The sequence below is a fragment of the Ylistrum balloti genome, unplaced genomic scaffold, assembly GCF_031769215.1.
Source record: "Ylistrum balloti isolate Yb309-2 unplaced genomic scaffold, AGI_CSIRO_Ybal_v1 Utg370902, whole genome shotgun sequence".
In the NCBI taxonomy this organism is placed as follows: Eukaryota; Metazoa; Mollusca; class Bivalvia; order Pectinida; family Pectinidae; genus Ylistrum; species Ylistrum balloti.
Window position 1 is genome coordinate 322,982 of NW_026782512.1, and position 23,160 is coordinate 346,141.

Genomic DNA, 23,160 nt, shown 5'->3' on the forward strand with positions numbered 1-23,160 from the left:
TCTCTCAGAATATTTTCTAACTATAAACTATAATTATCTAAAAAGACAATATCTATCTGTATCAGTTCGTATATCTTCGTATATCAGTATTTAATTTGTCATTCATTTGGTAGGTTGATGTGATACTCCTTGCAGTCTTAAGTGTATTTACTGTATTCATTATACAATTATTTCTAACAAAGGGAGGGTTTGCTGTAGTTATTCATTTGTTGATATGTTGTGTTTCTTTCCTCAAAAACGTACGTATCAATGAGTGTAAATTGTAACCTAAATACGTGTATATTTCTGTTATTTGAATAATGCTGTACATGTTTGTCATAGATACGTGTTCAATGTCCATTTCCAGGTTCTTCATTCACTCAGAATTAAAAAAAAAGATGGAAGCGAATAAATGCTCTTCTGTAATGTACCTAATAGTCGCGTTGCGCCGTCATTGAAATAACGACAGTTTGATGTGGCTTGCCAATTCCTTAGATACAATGGCTGACAAATATCGGAACATTCTTAAAAGCATATATATTTTTATCGCAACATAGAAATTTTAAACTAACATTGTCAACTTTAATTGCTTTTTATAACACGTAGTACGTAGTTTCTAATCAAGTGTAGTCCGGAAATAGTGGATATAATCCAATTTGCAAAATTTGCAAAGTTACCAAATTTGGATATAGTGACGTGTTTAAAAGTCCCCTTTGGAGACAAAGTAGATTTCTCAAACGGTTAAGGATAAGTCATTATAAATCTAGTATAGAAAAAACGTTATAAAAGTTTTAAAACATACGTTTGATTTAAACATATTCTTTTGCAAATAAATCTTTACAAAATTATTGGAAACAGGTATCCATAACACATATCACAGTACTTTTCGTTAAAAAATACATGAGAGTCTGTCACATTCAGTTAAAACGCGTGATTCTGCTTATGTAATTTCAATTTCAATTTTTTAAAAGAGATCTTAGCATCCAAGATATCAATTTAGTTGGCTCTTTTTGCTTCCATTTAATGATAGAAAATGGTACGATATATTACGTAGGACCATCAGTTTCCAGGTTTCCGGCGATCGGCGAAACACTGCTACAGTTTAACAGTTATATTGGCATTTGGCCTTTAAGCTACTCAGCATAAACAGTTACAACACATTATAATACAACAGTAAGTGATTACTGTGATACATACGCATTATTGAGGATGGGCTGTATGACTTGTATTGACATTTGATCTAACCTAAGAAGCAGCAACTAGAATTTTTTAACAGAGCTAGAGAAGATTAACTAGATGGGTGGGGCAATCAGCTCTCAAATGAAGGGAGGTAACTCAATTATACTATAATTCGTCATTCGGAACACCTCCCCTAAAATTTTACTCTTTATTGGTATAAACTTTATACATAATTGATTGGTCACTTTTTGTAATGACGGAATGATAATTTGTACATAGATCCATAAGTTTATCAATCCAAATTTGACGCCTCTTACAACGACACAAGACTATGTGTTAAAGAGTTGTCTCCCCTTGAACTTTCTGTTTACCGTCAAATAGTAATTCAACGAGTAGCCTATGCACTAGTCATTCATTTTTATGTGATGTAAAAACCTGGCTGGTGGACCAGTATTGCATTTTTATTCATTTAAATTCGGAAATAAGATATTTTCTTTCCTGATCGAATCTAGTGCAACATTGAAAAATAGTATCTGTTGTTTTTTTTCTGAATTACAATACGAACTGTATGTTGACATATATCTAGTCAATATACTGATATTACTTTTTAGTTTAGTTGCCCTCAGTCTTAGTCTTGTGATGACAATATCTTCTAATTCATTCCGTTCTTTGCTGGTTTGTATTCGGTTGCTCTAATCAGGGACATAGATAACATTATCTACATCCCTGTTTTAATACTTACCTAAGGTTGTTTGATCCGTCTATGTTATTCCACGTTTCTGACCATTTATTATTGATCCGTTGATTGATAACAGTGTAGACGTTTGTCTTGGATAATTTCACCTAACATTCTACCGTGTTTTTTTTCTTCTGGAGAGCTGTTTTAACAAGTGGTGGTACATCATGACTATTTTTTTTTACCAAAATTCCAAAATTTTTAATTAGATTTAGAACATAATTAATTACTTTAGGTCCTGCATTATTTCTAGTTAGTATTGATTATAAAGAGGAAAGACCTCCTGTGATAATAACTGATTTGTTTGTGGACTTTTTAATGTTAATAAGCCGAGGTGCTAGTTATGTTGGTGATTTTGTTTAACAGTAATGAACGACTGCGCATGCCGATCATACCGGATATAGATGTATGTACGACCAAGGACACCAACATGGCAGCACGTGTGATCAGTGTTCTTATGAGAATACGGTCCATAAAGCCATCTGAACCACTGAGAAGGTATAGTATTTAATTATGACACGTGATTTAGGTATTTGATTATTTTCTCATTTATCACAGAGATGAAAAGCATGTGCATTGATGTAACAGTCTCAAATTTGTGTTCAAAAGGTCGAAAAGAGATTTCATAATAATGTACCTATAGCTTTTTACAAAGTAAGGCGAACAAGTTATGTAACTCATCAGAGATCGTTTATTTTCATTTCCATGAGAATTCATTTCATTTTACTTACAGACACACAGCTCTTGTTTTGCATACATATCTCATTAGTCACACCTTTTTAATTTGTTATCGTTTTAAAATGTTTTAACCCCCTATGTTGGCCTAAAGCCGGCTAGATGGGAATCTAGAAAGAAAACTTTCAATAGGAGTTGATTGTAATAAACAAAATATGCTTTTCCAAGCAGTGTGAATAAAATGTAAACAAAAATACTAAGTTATGACTTTGTTAAACATGTTTAGTCCTGAAGCCATCGATATATATACTACATGTGATCAGGGACGTATCTGTCATTTATACGTCCCTGATGTGATGGAAAGTAAAGACTACTGACAGAGATGGGGAAACATTTGTTTTCTTGAAATCATTTATAATTCAGTCTCAACTTTCACATTTGTTTATAATTGTAGATTCCACAAAAATGCTCTTTTGTTGAGTAGTGAAAGTGATGTAAAAAGGGTTGAGATTGAAGATGACAGAGATGGCAATGAAGACAGTTCATGGGAAAATTTTCGTGATATGGCAACAACAGATAAAATCAATAGGTCAGAATCAATGTTTTCAAACGCTACTTATAGAACAAGATTTGTAAACGACCATCGTAGTGATGATGTGAGGAGCAACGCTTACAATAACTCTTACAAAAATGATGCCAGAAGCTATGCTAGATTTGACTCTCGGAATCATGCTCCTGGTTTCCAAACACAGCGCAGTGGGTCTACATTTTTTGAGGACATTCCTGTAAATACCCCAGACTATGATCCAACGGTTCAGATGGATGTTTACAAGGAGCATACAATGACTGCTGAGAGAGAAAAAGTAAGTTTGAAAATTTTTTAAACTAAAAATTGCACAATTTATACAAATTTGTATAATTTTTAAGTTGTTTAAGACAAAATCACAAATTGTTTTTATTTGCATTGCCATTAGTCTACTTTTTCATCTATTAGGCATCCATAAATAAGTATGTTCATCATTTGTCATGAGGTTGTATTTGATATTTTGAGACTATTGATGAGACAATGATAATATAAAATAAATTTTTTCATTGTTTCACATCACAATTGTAATTTTTGATGCAATTGACTCTGTCACTGGTATTGTTACCTCTACTATGTCTATGTAATTTGAGCCACGAAAATTTTGAACTGTTACTTTCATTCATAAAGTATCTGACATTTGACCAGTCAGAACTGTTCCAAAAAAAGGAGAATTAGGACGAAGGAAGTTTACAAGTTGTAGTGTTTCTGTTTATTGATATACATGTGATATGTACAGAGTGTGTTTACTGGTATATACCTGGATACCAATTCCATATCAAGATACAGGAAGGGTTTTCCAGACTATGATCAAATGATGAGACTTTGAAAATCGACCCATTGTACTGTCTGCATATTATAGGAAAACTTGATACAGGAACATATTTTCCACAGTCATTCATACATTGTGGACAACACGTTTTATAAAAGTTCCACTCAACTTACTGTTATCAAAGCAGTTTTTTCTTTTGTTGTTGCCATCATCATCACATTGCAGTGGTTTAAACAAGTGACAATGAATTAACAATATTTTAAGCCTTCTGATATATGGAATATTTGAGGCTTATTCCAAATATTCATCAACATGGACACAGTTTCAATTTGCTTGCAACATAAAAAGTCATTATACCTTTTTTGTCTGTTTTAACTCTTTATTTTGTATAACTTTTACAAATATCCAACATTTACATCAATCACAGTTGAAATCAGTTCTGCCGTTTGTCTCAGTAACAACAGTACTTTGATTCATTATGATGATTGATAACATTAATGTTTTCTTGTGTTAGCCAGTGTAATCCGATTAAGAACACTGGAAATCTGTCCAGTTTTAACTGATAATCAATTATGTATTTAGCCAATTTCCCATCACTAATTGATACCATTCAATCAAATAAAATCCACCATTAATAATTTGTTTATTGAAATGCCCCTTGTGATTTCAGACCTAATTTTTTATTGTTTGCCAATCATCATGAAAAGTCTTGAATTCTTGTTTTAACTTATGTTTTATTGATCAGTGTCAGATGCATGATGACCTTATCTATTTTATCAATGTGATTTTTATTTACAGGGAGAAATACTGAAGTATTATAAAGAAAACAATATCAGAGTGATTAATTCAGATGATATCAAGCCAATATTGACTTTTGATGAAATATCTTCCATGGGTAAGTTAGACAAGTAAATGTTTGGTAGTGTAATATCAAAGCGATATTGATTCAGATAACATGAAGCTGATATTGACTTTTGATGAAATATCTTCCATGGGTAAAATATATTGCATAGGTGAGTTAAACAAGTAAATGGTGTGTAGTGTGATCAGAAATATTCTCATTAGATGATCATTAGAAAAGGTAGGTTTCCTTTGTTAAATTGATTAATGTCTTCTTACATGAATCATTCATCTGTCAATGCAACAAATATTTAAGAGCAACTAGGAGGAAAAGAGAGGAAAGACCAAGTTTGTTTGAACCAATGAATATGACTTGTTGCTGGTTACCCAAATCCCACTAAGATCCCCTTTGTTTGGGGAAGCTGAAGAAGGATGCAGGCAATAACTAACATTTTGTGTTGTATTGAGATCGAGACAGGGATAAATTTGCACAAAGTTTCCATTGGGTATATAAATACGGTTCTTCTCAAATTAAATGGAATCTCCCTGTATATTTTCAGTGGCATATATATTTCTGAAAATATATGGAATCCTTTTAAATTTCTATGCTTCTATAGGCTTAGGGGACAGATTTAACATACCACTGGTAGGTCACTGCCACTTAGTTTTTAGGGTCTTAGTGCCTCCATCAATGTTTAATTTTTCATTTATATTATCAAAATGGCCTATAGTTAGTTATTACATGTTAGTTATTATAGCTAGTGCCTCACATTAACAGTTAGCAAAAGTTTTCTAACATGTTTGCATTCTATCTTTCATTATTTAAAGAATTTTAATTTTGACCTAGTGGTACATTGATCACAATGTCCTGTTATCAAATTTGCTTAAAAAATGTTTTTCATAATAACAGAGAGTGTTAGATCTGATATTCTACTGTTGAATAGTTATTAAAACAGCTGAGTAATGATTTTGAAATCCATCCAGAAAATAATTGTCAGAATACAGATATATGATACCAAGTGAGCTTTGAAATGCTGAAACAACATTATGCAGTGATAATGGTCATTGCAGATGCATTCCCCTCTTTGAAGCGAGAATGATTATATAAAGGCATTTATGTTTTACATATATGGTTTGGAACCTGAATTACACCATATATGTGTATATAAAAGAAAAGTGTCTTTGATGACACATATTTTCTGTACTTATTTCAAGCTTTCGGTTTCCAAATAGAAAATTTCTGGACTAAACATGGTAATTTTTTGATATCTCCATTGATTAAGTGTCACAAGGCATGGCTCAAAAACACATTGATATTTCAATGACATCTATGAAACTGAATAAAATCATTGAAGCAGAACTCTGTCTTACTGATACTTTTTATGTTTTTTGCAGAGTACATAAAGAAACTGATTGGCAAAAATGGATGGACAAGCCCTTTTCCTATCCAGGCTATGACTTGGCCTATTGCCTTGTCAGGCAAAGATATGATAGGGATTGCCCAGACTGGTTCAGGAAAGACCCTTGGAGTATGTATTTGAGAATAAACTTACAAACTATTGCTCCAATAAGATTGGTATTCTAACTAGGAGATGTTCTTCGATTTTCTTAATTATTTTGAAATCGATCTATGATGAATGGTCTTGAAAAAATATATATATATATGTTATCTCTATGTCTGTGGTCTAGTAAATGTAACGTAAGAATCAAAGGTCCATATTTATCCATATTAGGCCGTCTTGGTGGTTAATTGCTGACAAATCACATGGATGATAGATACCTGAAGAATGTAGAGGGACCTTTCATTTTAAGCTCATCTGGCCTGAAGGACTTTGTCAGTCTGTTGTTCTGTCTTTTGTCTATCTTTCTATCCTTCCTCTATTATTTTATCCAGGCTTTGTCTCCTACACTTCCTGTCACTGAAATTTGCTAATACGTAAGGTATGGATTCACCCAGGTCAGATAGTGTGTCATGAATCATGTACATTTTGACTTCTGACCTACATTAATGGAAAAGATTGTCCAAGCTCTGTCTCCAACTCTACTAGTCACTGAAACTTACACATGTGTATGGGTTCACCTTGGTGAAGTGGTGTGTTGATGGGAGACTGTAATTTGTGTAATTGTCTTGTTTATCAAAGAATGCCTGTTGATTTGACTAATGCTGTTTTTATTTTACAGTACATTTTGCCTGCAATTGTGCATATAAGGCAGCAGAGGCAAACAGTACAAAGACACATGATTGAGCCAACTGTAAGTATTCCCTGTTGCTGCAGTTTCATTGCTCCTCCAAACTTCCCAGTATCTGTACCTTATGTTGGTGGTGTTCCTTTGTTCATTATTCGATTCAGATGAATTTTACCATACAACTATTGATCTTCATCTTGTTTCCAAGGCTGACATGATTATTTGATGGTGACTATTACATGCATGTCCACTTGAGAGATGTTAAGTCACCCAAGACTGACTTGACTATTAGATGGTGGGCAAAATAATCATGTCCAATCATTGTACTGAAAAACAATTCTTAAATGTTAAAATATACTAGGTGAATTTATTTTTGTTTTTATCATGTCACAAAAAGCACAACAGGGAACAGCTATTGCTTAGTGTTCAATCGTCTTTTTGTACTCCAGTATAAATGAAATTCACCGATGTATGCTACAGAACTTTTCACTCCTTGTCTGTTTTGAAGTTCTCGAATTCTTGATGTCATACTAGATGACAGCAAATTTCTAAACAATTTGATTGCTCTGGAAATGACTTAACACTCATCATCTACCGTCATCTTTGCGTAGACAATAAGATTAACACTCATCATCTACCATCTTTATGTAGACAATAAGATTAACACTCATCATCTACCGTCATCTTTGTGTAGACATTAAGATTAACACTCATCATCTACCGTCATCTTTGTGTAGACAATAAGATTAACACTCATCATCTACCGTCATCTTTGTGTAGACAATAAGATTAACAATCATCATCTACCATCATCTTTGTGTAGACAAGAAGATTAACACTCATCATCTACCGTCATCTTTGTGTAGGCAATAAGATTAACAATCATCATCTACCATCATCTTTGTGTAAACAATTAGATTAACACTCATCATCTACCATCATCTTTGTGTAGACAATAAGATTAACACTCATCATCTACCGTCATCATTGTGTAGACAATAAGATTAACACTCATCATCTACCGTCATCATTGTGTAGACAATAAGATTAACACTCATCATCTACCATCTTTATGTAGACAATAAGATTAACACTCATCATCTACCATCATCATTGTGTAGACAATAAGATTAACAATCATCATCTACTGTCATCATTGTGTAGACGGTAAGCTAAAAACTCATCATCTACCATCATCATTGTGTAGACAATAAGATTAACACTCATCATCTACCATCATCATTGTGTAGACAATAAGATTAACAATCATCATCTACTGTCATCATTGTGTAGACGGTAAGCTAAAAACTCATCATCTACCGTTATCATTGTATAGACGGTATTCTAAAAACTCATCATCTACCATCATCATTGTGTAGACAGGAAGCGGGGTATACAAGGTTTTCTGAGGACAGTAGAGTTTTCACTTTGTGACATGGTGTTTTTTTAGGAGACCAATGAAAGACTGGATTATTTGGAAATTTTTCTGTCAATGCATTGACATAAGGAATATTGTTAATTACATGGCAGGATTCTGATCAATCAGATCAGATAATTATAACTGAGATTAAGTAAAATTTTCATTCTTTCATTTCTTAATGTATTGTATACTCGATACCTGCTTCACTGCTGAATTAAAGACAGTGATAATAACATGTATGTACATAATTGGTGAAGGAATGTTGCATTCAAATTGTTGATAAACTTTGGCATGTGTCCTGTGATAATTAATCATGTTTTTTTCTGTATTTTAGGTACTAATACTGACCCCTACTAGAGAGTTGACACAGCAGGTGGAAAAAGTTGCCATGGAGGTGGGTAAGGATTATAAAATTCACACAGGGAGTGCTTTTGGAGGAGGAAATAGAGGAAGTCAACTTAGAAATTTAAGAGGTAAGAACTTTTTGTGAACTCTGGTGTAAGTGTCATTCCTCCATTCTGTGATAACATTTTAGCTCACTTGGACAGAAGAGTCAAACAAGCTTAGCTTGGTGTGATGTCTGTCCATCTGACCATCATATTTGTACTGATATGTGGTTTATTAGGTCACCTGATAGAAAGTTTTTTTGCTTTTAAAAGATAAGTGCTCAACTATTTTCCATGAACAAATTTATGAGTTTCAGATACTTTCTAGTAATGTTCAAAGTTTGAATTCATTAGATTTGTTAGACCACCACCAGCAAATTCCGAGGCCTCTTCGTCCAACCATAAATTGTCAGATGTTAAAGGCCATGGCCCTCTTGTTAGCATTAACCTTTTATAGCCAAGGGTGAATCAAAATAATAAATCATGTGGTTCCTTCCTCCCCAGAAGCCTAAGGGTGGGGCCTAATATGTTCAACTTGACTAAGATTTCAGAAATCTTTTTCGCAATATGGCAGGGTCAGATGTTCTTAAGATTCTTTACCAAATTGTAAATTCAATGACCTCAATGTTTCACATTTTACCCTGTGGAGAGAGAAAGGTTTACTATAGTTTATATGGGAAAACTACATTTTTTAGCATAATTTCTTTAATTGCCATTTGAAATATCTAAACTTGTATAGAATAAATATTATAGGGTGAGTTTTATTATATACACATATTGATCCTGGTTGACCCCAAGGGTTTAAGGTCATTGGAAGAGGTAAATTGTACTAAAGTATACGATAATGTTGGATATTTAATCATGACTTGTGGCCTTATATGTTGTACATTAGTGAAGGAGTACATTGATCACTTTTGATTTTCCTTGAAAAGTCCTTGAAAGGTGGCAATTCCAAGTCTGTAAAAACCATGTAAAATGATGACATAATTTGTGTAATTTTTTCATCACATGGAGGATACAGATATGTGAGAACTGTCACACTCCTGGGTAGCTTGTTAAATTTTGCTGAAATATTTTGTTTTCAGGTGCAGATATTTGTGTTGCAACACCAGGAAGGCTAAATGACTACTTGTCTAATGGAATTATGAACCTTAGAAGGTGTACTTACGTAGTGGTTGATGAAGCTGACAGAATGCTGGACATGGGATTTGAGGTTCAACTTAAACAAATCTTGAGATATATACAGGTATGTAAAACCAGCTTCAGTACAGTTTGTGTTGTTATAAGTTGCCTCCTGCTGTTAGTTTTAATTCCCTTTTATAGCCCACCATCATCAGATGCCCTACGTCCAGTTTTTGTTATCACTATTTGTTTAGCACTAGTGGATGAATCTTCCTCAAACATCATATGTAGGTTAACTGTGGTCCCAACTTGTGCCCATTTAAATTTGGGACTGATTACTCAAACTTAATATGTAGGTTAACTGTGGTCCCTAGTTGTGCCCATTTAAATTTGGAACTAATCAGTAAACGAAATGGCTGTCCAATAGCCATCTTGGATTATGTCTTATGTCTTGGACTAATGAGAAAAAACAACATGGATTGCAGACGACCATCTTGGATTTGGCAGGTAAAGATTATCATTGCTATTTCTCCAAAGGAATGTTTAAATTTCTTATCATTTAGAGGAATAACAGAAATGATGGAAAAGATCCAACTTTCAAAGAGCAAATAAAGATTAGCAATGGTAGGTGCCAAGATCTCTCTGGTATCTCTTGTTTATGATGAATTTGTATTATTCTCAATTAGTGGTAACAAACAATTGTAAAATAATTGCCAAAATTTGCCATACAAACACTATGCTGATAATGAACTGATTTTCAAGGTCCCCACAGTTTCATTCTGAACATTTTCTGCTGCACAACTGAAGGATTAGGTTTGTTGTGATTTCTGTATAGGTTCAAAAGGATATCTCAGTCAAACACAACAAATACAATATATGATATACATCCCTGTCAGTTTAACCATACTTTCCAAGGAAACATATACAGTGGATTATGTAAGAGATCGGCCCTCGCAATATTACACGAATGTGCAGCGGACTGAAAGATACATTTTCTATTGTGACAGCCTAACCGACAAATGCTGATGTGGAGTGCTACATGGCCTAAAGAAATACAAAGTTTAGCTGCAGTGTACCTCAAAAATCCTGTACAGGTGCGCATAGGAAGCCTGGAACTGATGGCCAACCCAAATGTTGAACAAAACTTTATCCTTACATCTCCGTACGATAAAGCATCACAGTAAGTTGTTAATTTCAGTCTTTGTTATCCATCTTATTTAAATGCTGGTCGTGATTTCTGGATTTGGATATTTGTGAGCTCTACAGACAGAGGAAGATGACAACACCTAGCTAACGAAGACTATCAAACATCACTCATGAAACAATTACCAACATAAGACACTTAATTCTAATGAGACATAATACAGTGGACCAGCAATAATTTGGGCATCGATAGTCTGGAAATCTCACAATCTGAGCAGCAATAGTAAACAAATTTTACAATCAAAATATTTGAGAAGGGAATTCCCTTATGTTCAACACAAGACGTTTAAATACTTGTTCAGGAAACACCAGTTCAGGAACAGAATTGACTACTTAGCCCAACATTATCATATAGTGAGTTATTCAAACTGCCCTATATTCCTGGTTAGTTGTTTGTCTTTAATCAGTAAGGTAATTAATGAAAATAAACTACAATTAGACAATGAAAGGCACACTACATATTACACATGCTGAAAAACAAACAACGGCATTACACTGATGACTTTATCAACATATAAGCAGCGAAACAACACATATTAGATTGTCTGGTAGATGAAAACGTGTAAACCTGACAGTTTTGCCAGGGAACAAAGTTGTCTGGATTTTTAGGTCACCCCAGATAAAAATTTGACCTAAGAGGTTCGGGGTAGGAGCCCCAAAGTGGAAAGTGCTGAAATTAGATTTAAAATCCTACTCCTCCATTCTGCCTGGATGGATTTCAACAAACTCTGGCCTGATTCATCAGTTAGGGTAGGCAATTAATTCAGAAATTTGATTCAACTCCTAGGGACCTAGAAGCAGACCCCAAAAGGGGAAATTGGACAATATTTTGCTTCAATATGCAACTCTTTCTTAATGCTTGAATGGATTTGGACCAAATTTGGTCTGAAACAATATTGCAGGTGGGTTATCATTTCTTACATTCAGAAAGTTGATTCAACCCTAGAGACTAAGGGGTGGGGCAACAAAAGGGGAAGTTCGACAATGTTTTGCTCCAAAATGCTACTCCTTCTTAATGTCTGGGTAGGTGTCCATCCATTTGTTGATTGTCAGATGATCGTTTAGGGCCATTGTTTTCTTGTTTTTCCATCCAGAGAGTTTCCTCTGGCCCTTTACACTAATCGTTGGAAATCTCGGTGAACAGATGTTTTGACTACTGGGGTACTGGGGTTTTATCCATAAGGTTTGCCAAAAGTTTTGATTAGCTTTTACAATTAAAACTACCTACATAATTACGTATCAATTAATACTTCACCTTTCATCACTTCATACTTTTCCCTCTCGATTTTCTAGCCTTTTTCATCTACTGAAAGGTTGAAGGTCATTATAGTGGATGTAAAACCTTATGAATAAATAAATAATTGTAGTTTCACAATGTTGAAGTTTGTTTGTGTGTCAACAATTCAACATTTTCAAATCCAAACTTCAAGTACAAACATTAATGTTAATAAAATCAGGGATAGTAATAATATTGATATGTCCCTGTCAGTATCGTAGTATATCTACGATATTCATGGTGACAAGTTGTCTTATAGGTAAATAACGATTAAATGAAATGATTGATTACGGCTAGTACCTAAGTTATGTGGAGATGCTTTCTCTGACCCATGTCATGAGGTTACATAGGTAAGCGCCCAGGGCGAGGATCTGGCAGTAGTTATTATGACAACACTCATATTGCTAGATCAGTTGTGATATCTGAACATGAACGCTGCTGTCATATGATAAATAATACATTCTAAGGTTTAGGTAAACTACATACTTAAATCACAGACCTAATACTCTTCCAGGCCAATGTCACTTGATACAATTCTCAATAATGATAACAATTTTCATTTTATAATTGTACCACTCAGCAATATTTATACACAGGTACAGTATTTATTCTAACCTCACAACAAATATTAACTCTACAAAAATGTACACATGTTATAAAAGACTACAAAACCTAGGAAGGCTATTGCTTACTTGTCAGCTGCAATACATAAAACCTGTAAATATATAAAAGCAATATTTTGGCATAGAAGCCAGTGGAAAGCTGGACTATGTGATGTAGTGTTCTGATTTTCTCATTGGATTGGGCATATATGATACTGTTTCATATGTCACTGGTTGGGTAGACTGAAAAGTTCTGTCTCTAAAATGATAATGTATTGTCAATTTTCATTGACGTTGCTCATTTTAGAGGCAAAATTGTAGAAAGGCATTCACTATGGATGGGATGAATTAAATAATTATTCCTACAATGTACCCAATAATTGTGGATTAGGAATTAGTGAGTCCACGTTTTTCCATGCTGGCAGAGAGTACGGCTGATGTGTAGCATGAAGTGCTGGTGATGATATTATTGTGGAGTCATAATGACGAGAAAGATAATTGGTGGGTGGAGAGTGAAGATCGCATGTGAAATGTAATGTAGGTGAAAAGCATATGTGTTACCGCCTACACAACACCAACCCATCTAACAATGCATGCATGTGTTTGTTAGTTCATTTGTTCCATAATTTTACCTAGCCCCTTACTATGAGTAAGATATGCATGTTGAACCCCTGGAAATATTATTAGATAAAAACAGTTATACTTTGTGCACTAGATGAATATATTAATATATTTGGCATGATTAAAAATACAAGACTTTTCCAAACCTGTTTCAGAGTTGTCAAACTTCTGTCCACCATTGCTTCAGAATATCCAAAAGAATGTAAGACGCTAATTTTCACAGAAAAAAAGAGAACAGCTGACGACCTGCACAACGCACTTCTGAGCAAAGGGTAAGTGAATTCACGTTTTGTCTATTCTCAGGAGTTCTTGCTGTATCTCAGTGTATCTGATATCACTCTCAAATTAAGTCGTAAGTCATTCAAATGAATATGAAGTAACAAAACAAAAATTTGGAAAGTGCACACATATACATATAAGTATTAATAAAAATGTGGGCTCTTGCCCATACCCCAACATGTATAACAGAAAACATGTCTTCATGTGAATGACTTCTGAAATCTTTAATAATGAAATAATGTCATTTTTTTCAGAATCCCAACTGTTGCTCTGCACGGGGATAAAAAACAGCAAGAAAGGGATAGAATTATGGGAAGTAAGTAGATGTTTGTAAGCATTGCAGTCCTGAACTCAGATAAGGAATACTTCAAATCTTATTTGTACTTGCAACAGAATCACCACTTCTTTTTGACTCAGCTGTGGTGTTAACCCTCCAAAACCAACACCTATTACAATTGTCCTTAGTCCATCATTTTGTGATGCAAACAATGGACCTTTGTCTCTCTCCTCCAACCTCACAAAAAATGAAATAAATAAATAATCAAAGACTCCAAAGGACCCTGTTTGGTTTCAATTAAACCTTGCAAAATTTGTATTTATCAACAAGGTTAGATATTCAGATCATCCTGCACGAATCTTGGATTTTGACTATGAAAGTTTGATATCACTATTTCTTGAGAAGTACTAGATGAATCTTTCTTGAATTTCTTAAGTAGGTTCCCCCTCATCCCTAATAATTCCGTTGGAGTTCTGATGGTGATGTCAGGCTGCCATCATGGATTTCGACATGTGTAAAGTTGTTAACGCTATTTCTCCAGATGTACTTTATAGTTTTCAAAATGTTTATAGTCCACTTAACGGCCAGACAAGCTTTTGCTGTGTTGCAGCGTCCATTTTCCATCGTCTGTCATCCATTGAGCAACAACTTTTCCATTTAAGCAACTTCTCTGTAACCAACAGACCAAATGTCATGATATTTGGCTTGTAGGTTGCTGGGATGAAGCCATCAAATGTCTGCTATAAAAATGACCTTGACAGGGGTCAAATTTTCTAAATCTGTTCGTGACTTCTTTTGATAAACCAAAAGTCTAAGAAGCTTGGAAATTTTGTGGAAAGATGTTACCAGGTCAAAGCCTGACAAATTTCCTGACAAAGAGAAACAACATTTACCTATAATCCAAGGTCATAACTGTCACTCTTTAGAGTTGAATATTAGATGCTGTTTATGTTGGATATTGGTTTCATGTGCCTACTTTGAATGCCTATGGTGTATGTGTTAATATATTTGTGATAAACACCGATTTTGTTTTTGATGAACATTGAATACCAATCATGTGAGCGATTCAGGCCCATTGGGCCTCTTATTGATGTTTCAAATTCTGGAATGAAATTATTCTTACAAAGAAATCATGAAGTTTTTGGTTTTGTTTGGATTGTAGTGTTCAGAGAAAAAAAGAAGATCATCCTGATTGCTACTGATGTTGCTTCTAGAGGACTCGGTGAGTGATGATAAACAAACATACTGACAATATTGTGAATTTGAAAATATGAAATTGAACTGAGATATCTAAGTACAGGATAATGGTCTTTTATGCAGGCAGTGACATCATATGTTAAGTCATCAGGTAGATGTCAGGTTGAAATGTTTCACGACATGCATAAAATGAGGTGCTGAAAATTTCATCTGAACATGATTAAACTGGAATAAAATAATCAGATTTGGTATTGTTTTGGCATGTTATGGTTACATGTAATTTGTTTGTATATTTTCTTATAGATGTTGCAGATATCTATAATGTCATTAACTATGACATGCCTGCCAATGGAGAATCTTATGTTCATCGAATAGGGAGGACAGCAAGAGGGGGCCGAAAAGGAAGAGCTTTTTCTTTAGTAACAAAAAATGATATAGGTGTTGTGAAATCTCTAGTACAGATGTATAACAGGCACCAAAAGAAAGTACCAGATGAGTTAGCACAAATGGTGTTTTCAGGTAATTTGGATGTTGATGAAATTTTCATTAATAATTTTTCAGATGATGGGCCATTTAGATTTGCTTTTGTCCTTCCCTCTGTGAACGACACATTTTATCACTATTTTGCCAAGTGATGGATAGATCACTCGCAAAATTTCCCATTGGTCCCAGATTTACATTGATTATTTTGGACTATCCTTTTTATTTCTACTTGTATATTTTTATCAATTTCTCTGAACTAGAACTAGATGGATTGTTCTAAATTTCCACATGTTCTTTCCCCCATGGTCCCAAGTGCAGTATCTGGTTTTTGGAACACTTAAAAAAAAAGTTGGCAATTTTTTTTTTTTTGTGACAGTTCAACTTCGCTAATTTCTTGCTATTTATTTTGATAATTACTGGATAGATCATTGTAAAATTTCATAAGTACATTCCTCTTGATCTCTTAAATGTGCATTGTCCATTTTTGGGCTGATCACAATAACAAAATGGCTGATAGTTAGCTGTCTTGTATTTGGACAATTTTATTTGTGATTGCTGGAGAAAAACTGTGCCCTACTGGCCTTAAAAGCGAGAAAAAAAAAAAAAGAGAAAAGAAGGGAACAGGTCCAACTAATAATGATAGTGGGTGCCAAGATCCTTTAAAATCTTTTTTAAAATTTTGATTTCAACTTCTCAATAACCCAAAAACCAAGGGCCATGGTATTGGGCTAGTAGCATGCTGGGATGAAGGGCTACCATGTTTGTTCAAATGAATAGCCTGGACCTTCATTCAAGGTCACAGGGATATGCTAAACTACAACAGACAGTGTTATCAGTGTGGTTCAGTTGAAAATTAAGCCTTCAGTCTTTTAAATTATAAAAAACATATATTAGTTCTGTTCTCATTGCCCTGATGCTGGGACTGGTGAACAGGTTCTAAAACTGTTCAAAGACCTGAAAACTGTTAAAGCCCATCTGCCTCTTAGGTTTTTTTATTTCTTTTTTATATTTTCTGAGTAAATTACACATAACAAATGAACATTTTCATACTTACTCCTGAAGTCAATATAAATTCCACTGGTGTCAGTTCTGCAAAATTATTTTTGAAGATCTTTCTTATTATTTTTACAGATCGCAGACACAGTTCAAAGAGAGGCATAAGGTTTGATAGAGTAGACCCATTGTGGAGAGAATAGACATTGATACCAGAAAACTACAATGTATTACAAGATAACAGAAGGAACATGATGTGTCTCTGAGTTTCGTTTGTTGCTTGAGGAAGACTGATTTTAGGACGATCAAATACTTTATTGTGGTAGTCTTGATTGCATTGTAACTAGCAGCCAGTCAAAGACCAAACAATTAACAGACGTTTTTCCTTACTTCTTCATTCATGGTGTATCATTGTTATTGTGGAGTCATCAGAGGTGTTTATCAATGGAATGGAAGTTGATCTGGTGATACAAGGCTGTACTTGGCAAACATTTGAGGAATGTATTATGAATATGTTGATAATTACAGTCCAACACCTTGTATATTTATTTCATGTGCTTGTCATAAAAATCACAAATATTACAAAACGTTTTTCTCTAAATATCTATTTCTTAATGAAATAAAATTATCACACTGGACATGAAATTGTGCTGGTGGAGAGAAGACGAGCCAAGAGCTCATGATGGTGACTCCATTAGGCATTTTGGGGACCATAAAGAGCTTAATAAGGAGACACTATACAGCAACCTTGGGGATAAAAAGTGCTCATGGTGACACCATATGACATTAATTGGACATGAGAGCTCAATATGAGGACACCTTGTCATACTCAAGGGACAAGACCTCATTATCACACTATCACCAGATGGTACTTTAGGGGCAATATTGTACATAATGTGATGTGTTGCATATTAGTGAGAATGGAAGCTCTTAAATCACAAACTGTAAGAAAATACTGCCAGTTTCTTATTATTACAAGTAGAAGAAAATGTTTTACAATAAAGTAGAAAATGTTTTAATAGTAACATAGTGTTTTATTAAAATTTTGCCAGTGAAAAAAGGAATGTATCATTTCGATAAAAATGTGTCATCACAGCAGTGATGATCTAAACCTTACATCATTACTAGCAATGACATAACTTTTATTGATCATATGACTTTCATTGTTTTACTGAATCAGAGCAGTGCTTTCTAGTCACTACATTGAAATTCTCTAATTTTTCTCTATGGATGCAAATGAGGTGAAGATTTAGTGGCTTGTTTTTCATGATAACTTTTTTATGTGCTTTTCAAGTTTTGTCTAATTTGATATTTAACAGTTTTGTAAGCAGTTATTAACAGAAAATGGAATAAAATGTTGGAATACACATAGAGCAACCAATTAAAAATCTCATCTTGTTTTCAACTCAGTAACTATGATTTATTTTATGTTTGGATAGATGATGTGGTAATGATCACAAGCTTTACTAAAACATGTCCTCATCTACATAATGTACATTCCAACTTTGATCCTTTCATGAGTTGACCTATACTCAACTATCTATTTTATTTTGTCAAAAGCAGTTTATTTGATCTTTTCTTAAGGCAAAATGTTACTTGATGGTTCAGACCTTATGGATAGAAGGAAATCAAATGCTCAGAAGGTTGCATTTCAATTAGCAGATTTCTTTCTTTTCTGTTATCATATTTCTGAGTGCAAGATAATACTTCTACAAACCACAATAAAATCATTAATGTTATTGTGAGGTCACATTTTCAACTGTATTGACATGTATGTGGTGTGTTGGCAAGATAGAACTTTCGTCACTAGTAGTGAACTTAAAATTTTCACCATTGACTATGATGGACCTGGATACATCCTGGTCCAGTGGACATTGAAGTGAATGAAACATCAGGTCATTAAATCAGGCATAGTAACTCATTATTGGATGGGTGTGATAACTTCATTATGACATGTTAAAGAGTGTAATATTCTGTTTATCATACAAAAGCAAATGTTTTAGGATCTTGTATAAAGCATACATATATTGTTTTCTATTGCTAAGACAATAGCAAGCCATTTATCGAAGATGTCAAAATACCATACCTAGTTCTTACTCATGTGTTACAGTATATATTGGTATAGAAGTAGAGGCTTCTTATGTGTGAAATAAAATTTTTTGCACAATCATGTTGAATAAATAAAATTTTATAAAGGTAAATGCATAAATTTTGCATCAATATAGAATTTTGGAAGAGTTATTTTTAATGTATATGAAAGAATTTATGAAACAAGTCATAGAATTTTTCATTTTGGAGTCAAGGGTAACAAAAATTAAAACTTTTGAGACCCATTTAATTTTAAGATACTTCACATGTCAGAAAAGTAACATTTTGACAGGTTTTAATGTAAAAATGTGGGGGGCAAAAGCAAATGGGTTTTGTTATGCCATTTTCAATTAGGGGATAGTATGTTTGTTTTTATGCACATACTGGAGATCAGAAATTGCCTAGAGTATCTGTCTAAATTGTTGTTTATGTTGCTTCTGGGTGTATATACCTGAAATTCGTCATGTCTATCTCTGAATGGTAAAGGTAATTGTTCACTAAAGTAGATCAATAAAAAAAACTGACATCGTGGAGAGGAATCAACAAGAGATCATGACAGGAGATTCATGCACATTTGTGTGATTGTTTCAGAGATTGGGATTTTTGTATCATTCACGATATCATTATCCAGTAAAGGTAGTAGGAGACAATACCATGTGACATGATTTTATTTAGTTGTGATGTTAGTTGATCCCTGGATTGACAATATCGCTTACTGTCCTCTGTAACAATTACAATGCATCATCTTTACTGAAATTCTGATATTTCTCTGGCAGATAAAAGTCAATAGGAACATGAAACAAAGAATTTCTCAACTTTACATTTTTATGACACATTTAAGCATGTCGTAATAATTTTTTCCATTGTTAAAGTCGATCATCTGCCTAAATTGAGTGGCATCCATATTTGGGCTAACGTCAGAATATGGGGCATATAGGGAGTTGTATCATGAAAATTATCAAGTGAAAAGTTATGTTACATAACCATTATTTTAGAATTCTTAATGAAATGTCAATGTCCATATGAAATCACAATTGACTGGCTGGCACAATCAATGAAAAACACAAGTGGCATACACGCAAAAATATTACTTGAAAGAATTCACTGGATAACAAGCTGATGTGATGAAAAATTATAGAAAAAATCTCTTCAAATATTGTGTCACTTACAGATTTAATTTGAAAGTGGTCCTTCTTGCCGACTAGCATTTTCATGGAAGTACCAACTTCATATTGCAATAATACGGAAATCATCTTAAGCTCTGATGATTTTATTTCGTTGTTATAAATTTATGTTTTGTACATAAAATTTTAGATCACCTTATGGTGACCTATTGGAATCACCTTTGTTTGGTATTATACGTAAACAATTTTATTATTTTCTTCTTCTTCCCAAAAAATCCTTAACTGATTTCAATGAAATTTTGTAGAAACCTTCCCTGGCATAAGATGAACCAAATATAATGAAATATACCATCTCCACCCCACAGGGGTCTGAGGGGTGGAGCCAAACAGGTCAAATTGACTCAAATTCCAAAAATCTTTTAATGACCAGATATGATGGAATCAAATTCTCTTTATGGATGGAAGCATCTTAGGGTGAATTTCATGGCCCTAGGGTCTCACATTTCCCTGTGGGGAGGGGGTAAACTATACTATAGTTTATATAGGAAAAATTTATTTTTGAGCATAATTTGTTTAATTTCCATTGGAAATAGTGTACTTTAAACTTGGTTAGAACTATGAGTGAAGCATGACGGCTTGATAGTATGCCCATATCGATCCTGGCTGACCTCCAGGGCTGATGTGTGGAGGCAAAAGGGGTCAAATTGATTTGGATTTCAAAAATCTTCATTTTAACACTGAATATGATCAAATCAAATGTTCTTCATGGATGAAAGTGTCTTATGGTGCTTCATCAAAATTGTGAATTTCATGATTCCAGGGTCTGGCATTTCCTGGTGTGGAGGTGGTAAACTTTACTATAGTTTATGTAGGCAAATAAGGTTTTTGAACATAATTTAATTTCCATTGGAAACATTTCAAACTTGGTTAGAATTATGAGTGAGGGATGACGGCTAGATTGTATGCATATATTGATCCTGACTTACCCCAGGGGCTGATGTAGGGCCAAAAGGTCAGATTTACCGAAATTTTTAAAATCTTCTTCTCAACGCCAAGGCAAGATAGAATCTAATGCTCTTCATAGACGGAAACATCTTAAGGTGCTTTAATTACCAAAATGGGTCTCTCATTTCCTGGGGAGGAGGTTAACTATTTTAATTTGATAGAAAAATTGCATTTTTGAGCATAATGTTACTTATTTCCCATTGGAAATTTTGATGGTATGCATGTATTGACACTGGTTTACTCTCATCAATGTCTCAGTTTCTTTTTCATGAATCAAAGCTACTTAACCCTAAACCTTTATATTCAATATTGCTTATCTTGGGTGACCGTCACCGCCACAAGCCTCTTTTTTAATTTCTGTGATATTGACTGGTTGTATAGACACTATCAAAGCCATTAAACATATTGTGACAGTTTTTTTTTTTAAACTTCTGAACTTTCTTTTAGTCTGTGATGGTACATATACATATATAAATGTACATTTGTATGCATTATTGTCTAGTTGTGTATGATTTTGAATTGAGATAAGGAATAATGATTTACACAATAGAGTTCAAACAACAGAATTAAAATTCTATTGTTGTATTTAAGTTTGCTGAAAATAGGGTTGCCTCTGACCATACATGACCTTCTTCGAGTCTGAAGTATTGCAGGTAAGGCTGATAACAATTAGCTGGGTTAGTCTGAAACTCACCAGCAGACAGACAGAAGCAAGATGGACTGGCAGTTGTGTAGCCAGGTCTTGACGTTACATAAGAAACTGAGGCCTAGAATGACTGGCAGCTGTATAGCCATATTGTACAAGATATTGACAGTCATACTTGGTGCAAGACAGAGGATGACTGGTTTAGAAAGGGGTTAAAAGAAATACACTTCCCTGTCCCTGTTCAACGTCTTTGCCTTAAAACATGCGGACGACCTGTCAAACTGAGGTGAACTTTGTATTTTCTCATCCAATGTTGGATCTTGGAAAACACATGTGCAATCATCTGTGCCATAAGTCTGTCCACTTGGTTCTGAAGTTGGGTTCATGACCTTTTTAGGAGTATTACGCAATAATCTGACACTGCCCATGCAGCCAGTGTGTGGTCGACCTGGTGTTGGGTGAATTACATTTGGCCCATAGGAGAGCTAGGCATTGATTGATTGTAGATTAATAAATGGTGAGTTTGAATGCCCCCCAAATAAATACAGGTTCTCTTGTATCAGTTATTGTTCAGTTCTGACTGTGAACTGAAGAACTTGTGTAATAAAGAATGATGGATGTGAATGACATATTGAGTTTTTTTTTATATTTTAAAGGTCATAATTTTCATCCCTTTTGTAAGCACTGGCAAAATCTTAACTAGTGTAATTAATTAATTTTGAGTTACCCAGTATGTCTAGTGTTGCCTCTGGTGATCATTTCTGACATAATTTTGTTCCCAATCAATTACTATGATGATGGTTAGAGATATCGAACTCATATAATGGGAGCAAGATTGTATAAATAAAAAAATGTTAATTTTTTATTTGGTCGGTGATATTGAATTGAAATTTGTATGTAGTAGTATTTTTCAACCATGTCAGTCATAATATACTATATGTAATGGTGGTCGGCCTTGGTCTGCCAATAACTGAAAAAGCCTTAACAGTCATCTGACTATAAAGACCAATAAGTGATATATAACAACAGTAATGGGAACACTTATTAAATGATTTAAACAGTTCAGATAAAATAGCAGTTCAGGCAACAAAAACAAGGCTTTTCATTTTATTTTCCTAACATTACCACAAAATTTCACAAACATTTCAATCATGATACAAATATCAGCTGTTCCTATCATGCCAAAGTTTGATAATGCCAAAAAATCACACTTTTTCCACCAATTTTCAGCTCAATACCACCATTGGACCTGAAGAAGTTTAAAATCTGTTTTCAAGAAATGACCCTGGTGACCATATTGAATTTTGAACAGGCTAGAAAAATTTCAAAAAATATTAGGCATGCTTTAACCTAATCTCATTGGTGGAAATTGAGAACTTGTTTGAAATATGAGAAGTCTTGCACATGACTGACCATAACAGGCAAAACCTGATGAGTATTGGTTAAAAAGTGACCAATAACGCACACAAAACTCCTTAGTTCTAATT

At 34.0% G+C, this 23,160-nt stretch overlaps 1 protein-coding gene across 1 annotated transcript; it reads left to right on the forward strand.

Annotated features, from left to right (window-relative positions):
* Nucleotides 1-2,324: 2,324 nt before the first annotated feature.
* LOC132559375 (uncharacterized) lies at nt 2,325-22,302 on the forward strand. The gene is made up of 13 exons (XM_060223982.1): nt 2,325-2,392; nt 3,024-3,432; nt 4,723-4,819; nt 6,160-6,293; nt 6,946-7,017; nt 8,706-8,844; nt 9,843-10,003; nt 10,887-11,059; nt 13,737-13,853; nt 14,115-14,176; nt 15,300-15,359; nt 15,638-15,853; nt 16,949-22,302. The coding sequence occupies exons 1-13, from the start codon at nt 2,325-2,327 to the stop codon at nt 17,011-17,013; spliced, it is 1,773 nt and encodes a 590-aa protein (XP_060079965.1). The 3' UTR covers nt 17,014-22,302.
* Nucleotides 22,303-23,160: the final 858 nt, after the last annotated feature.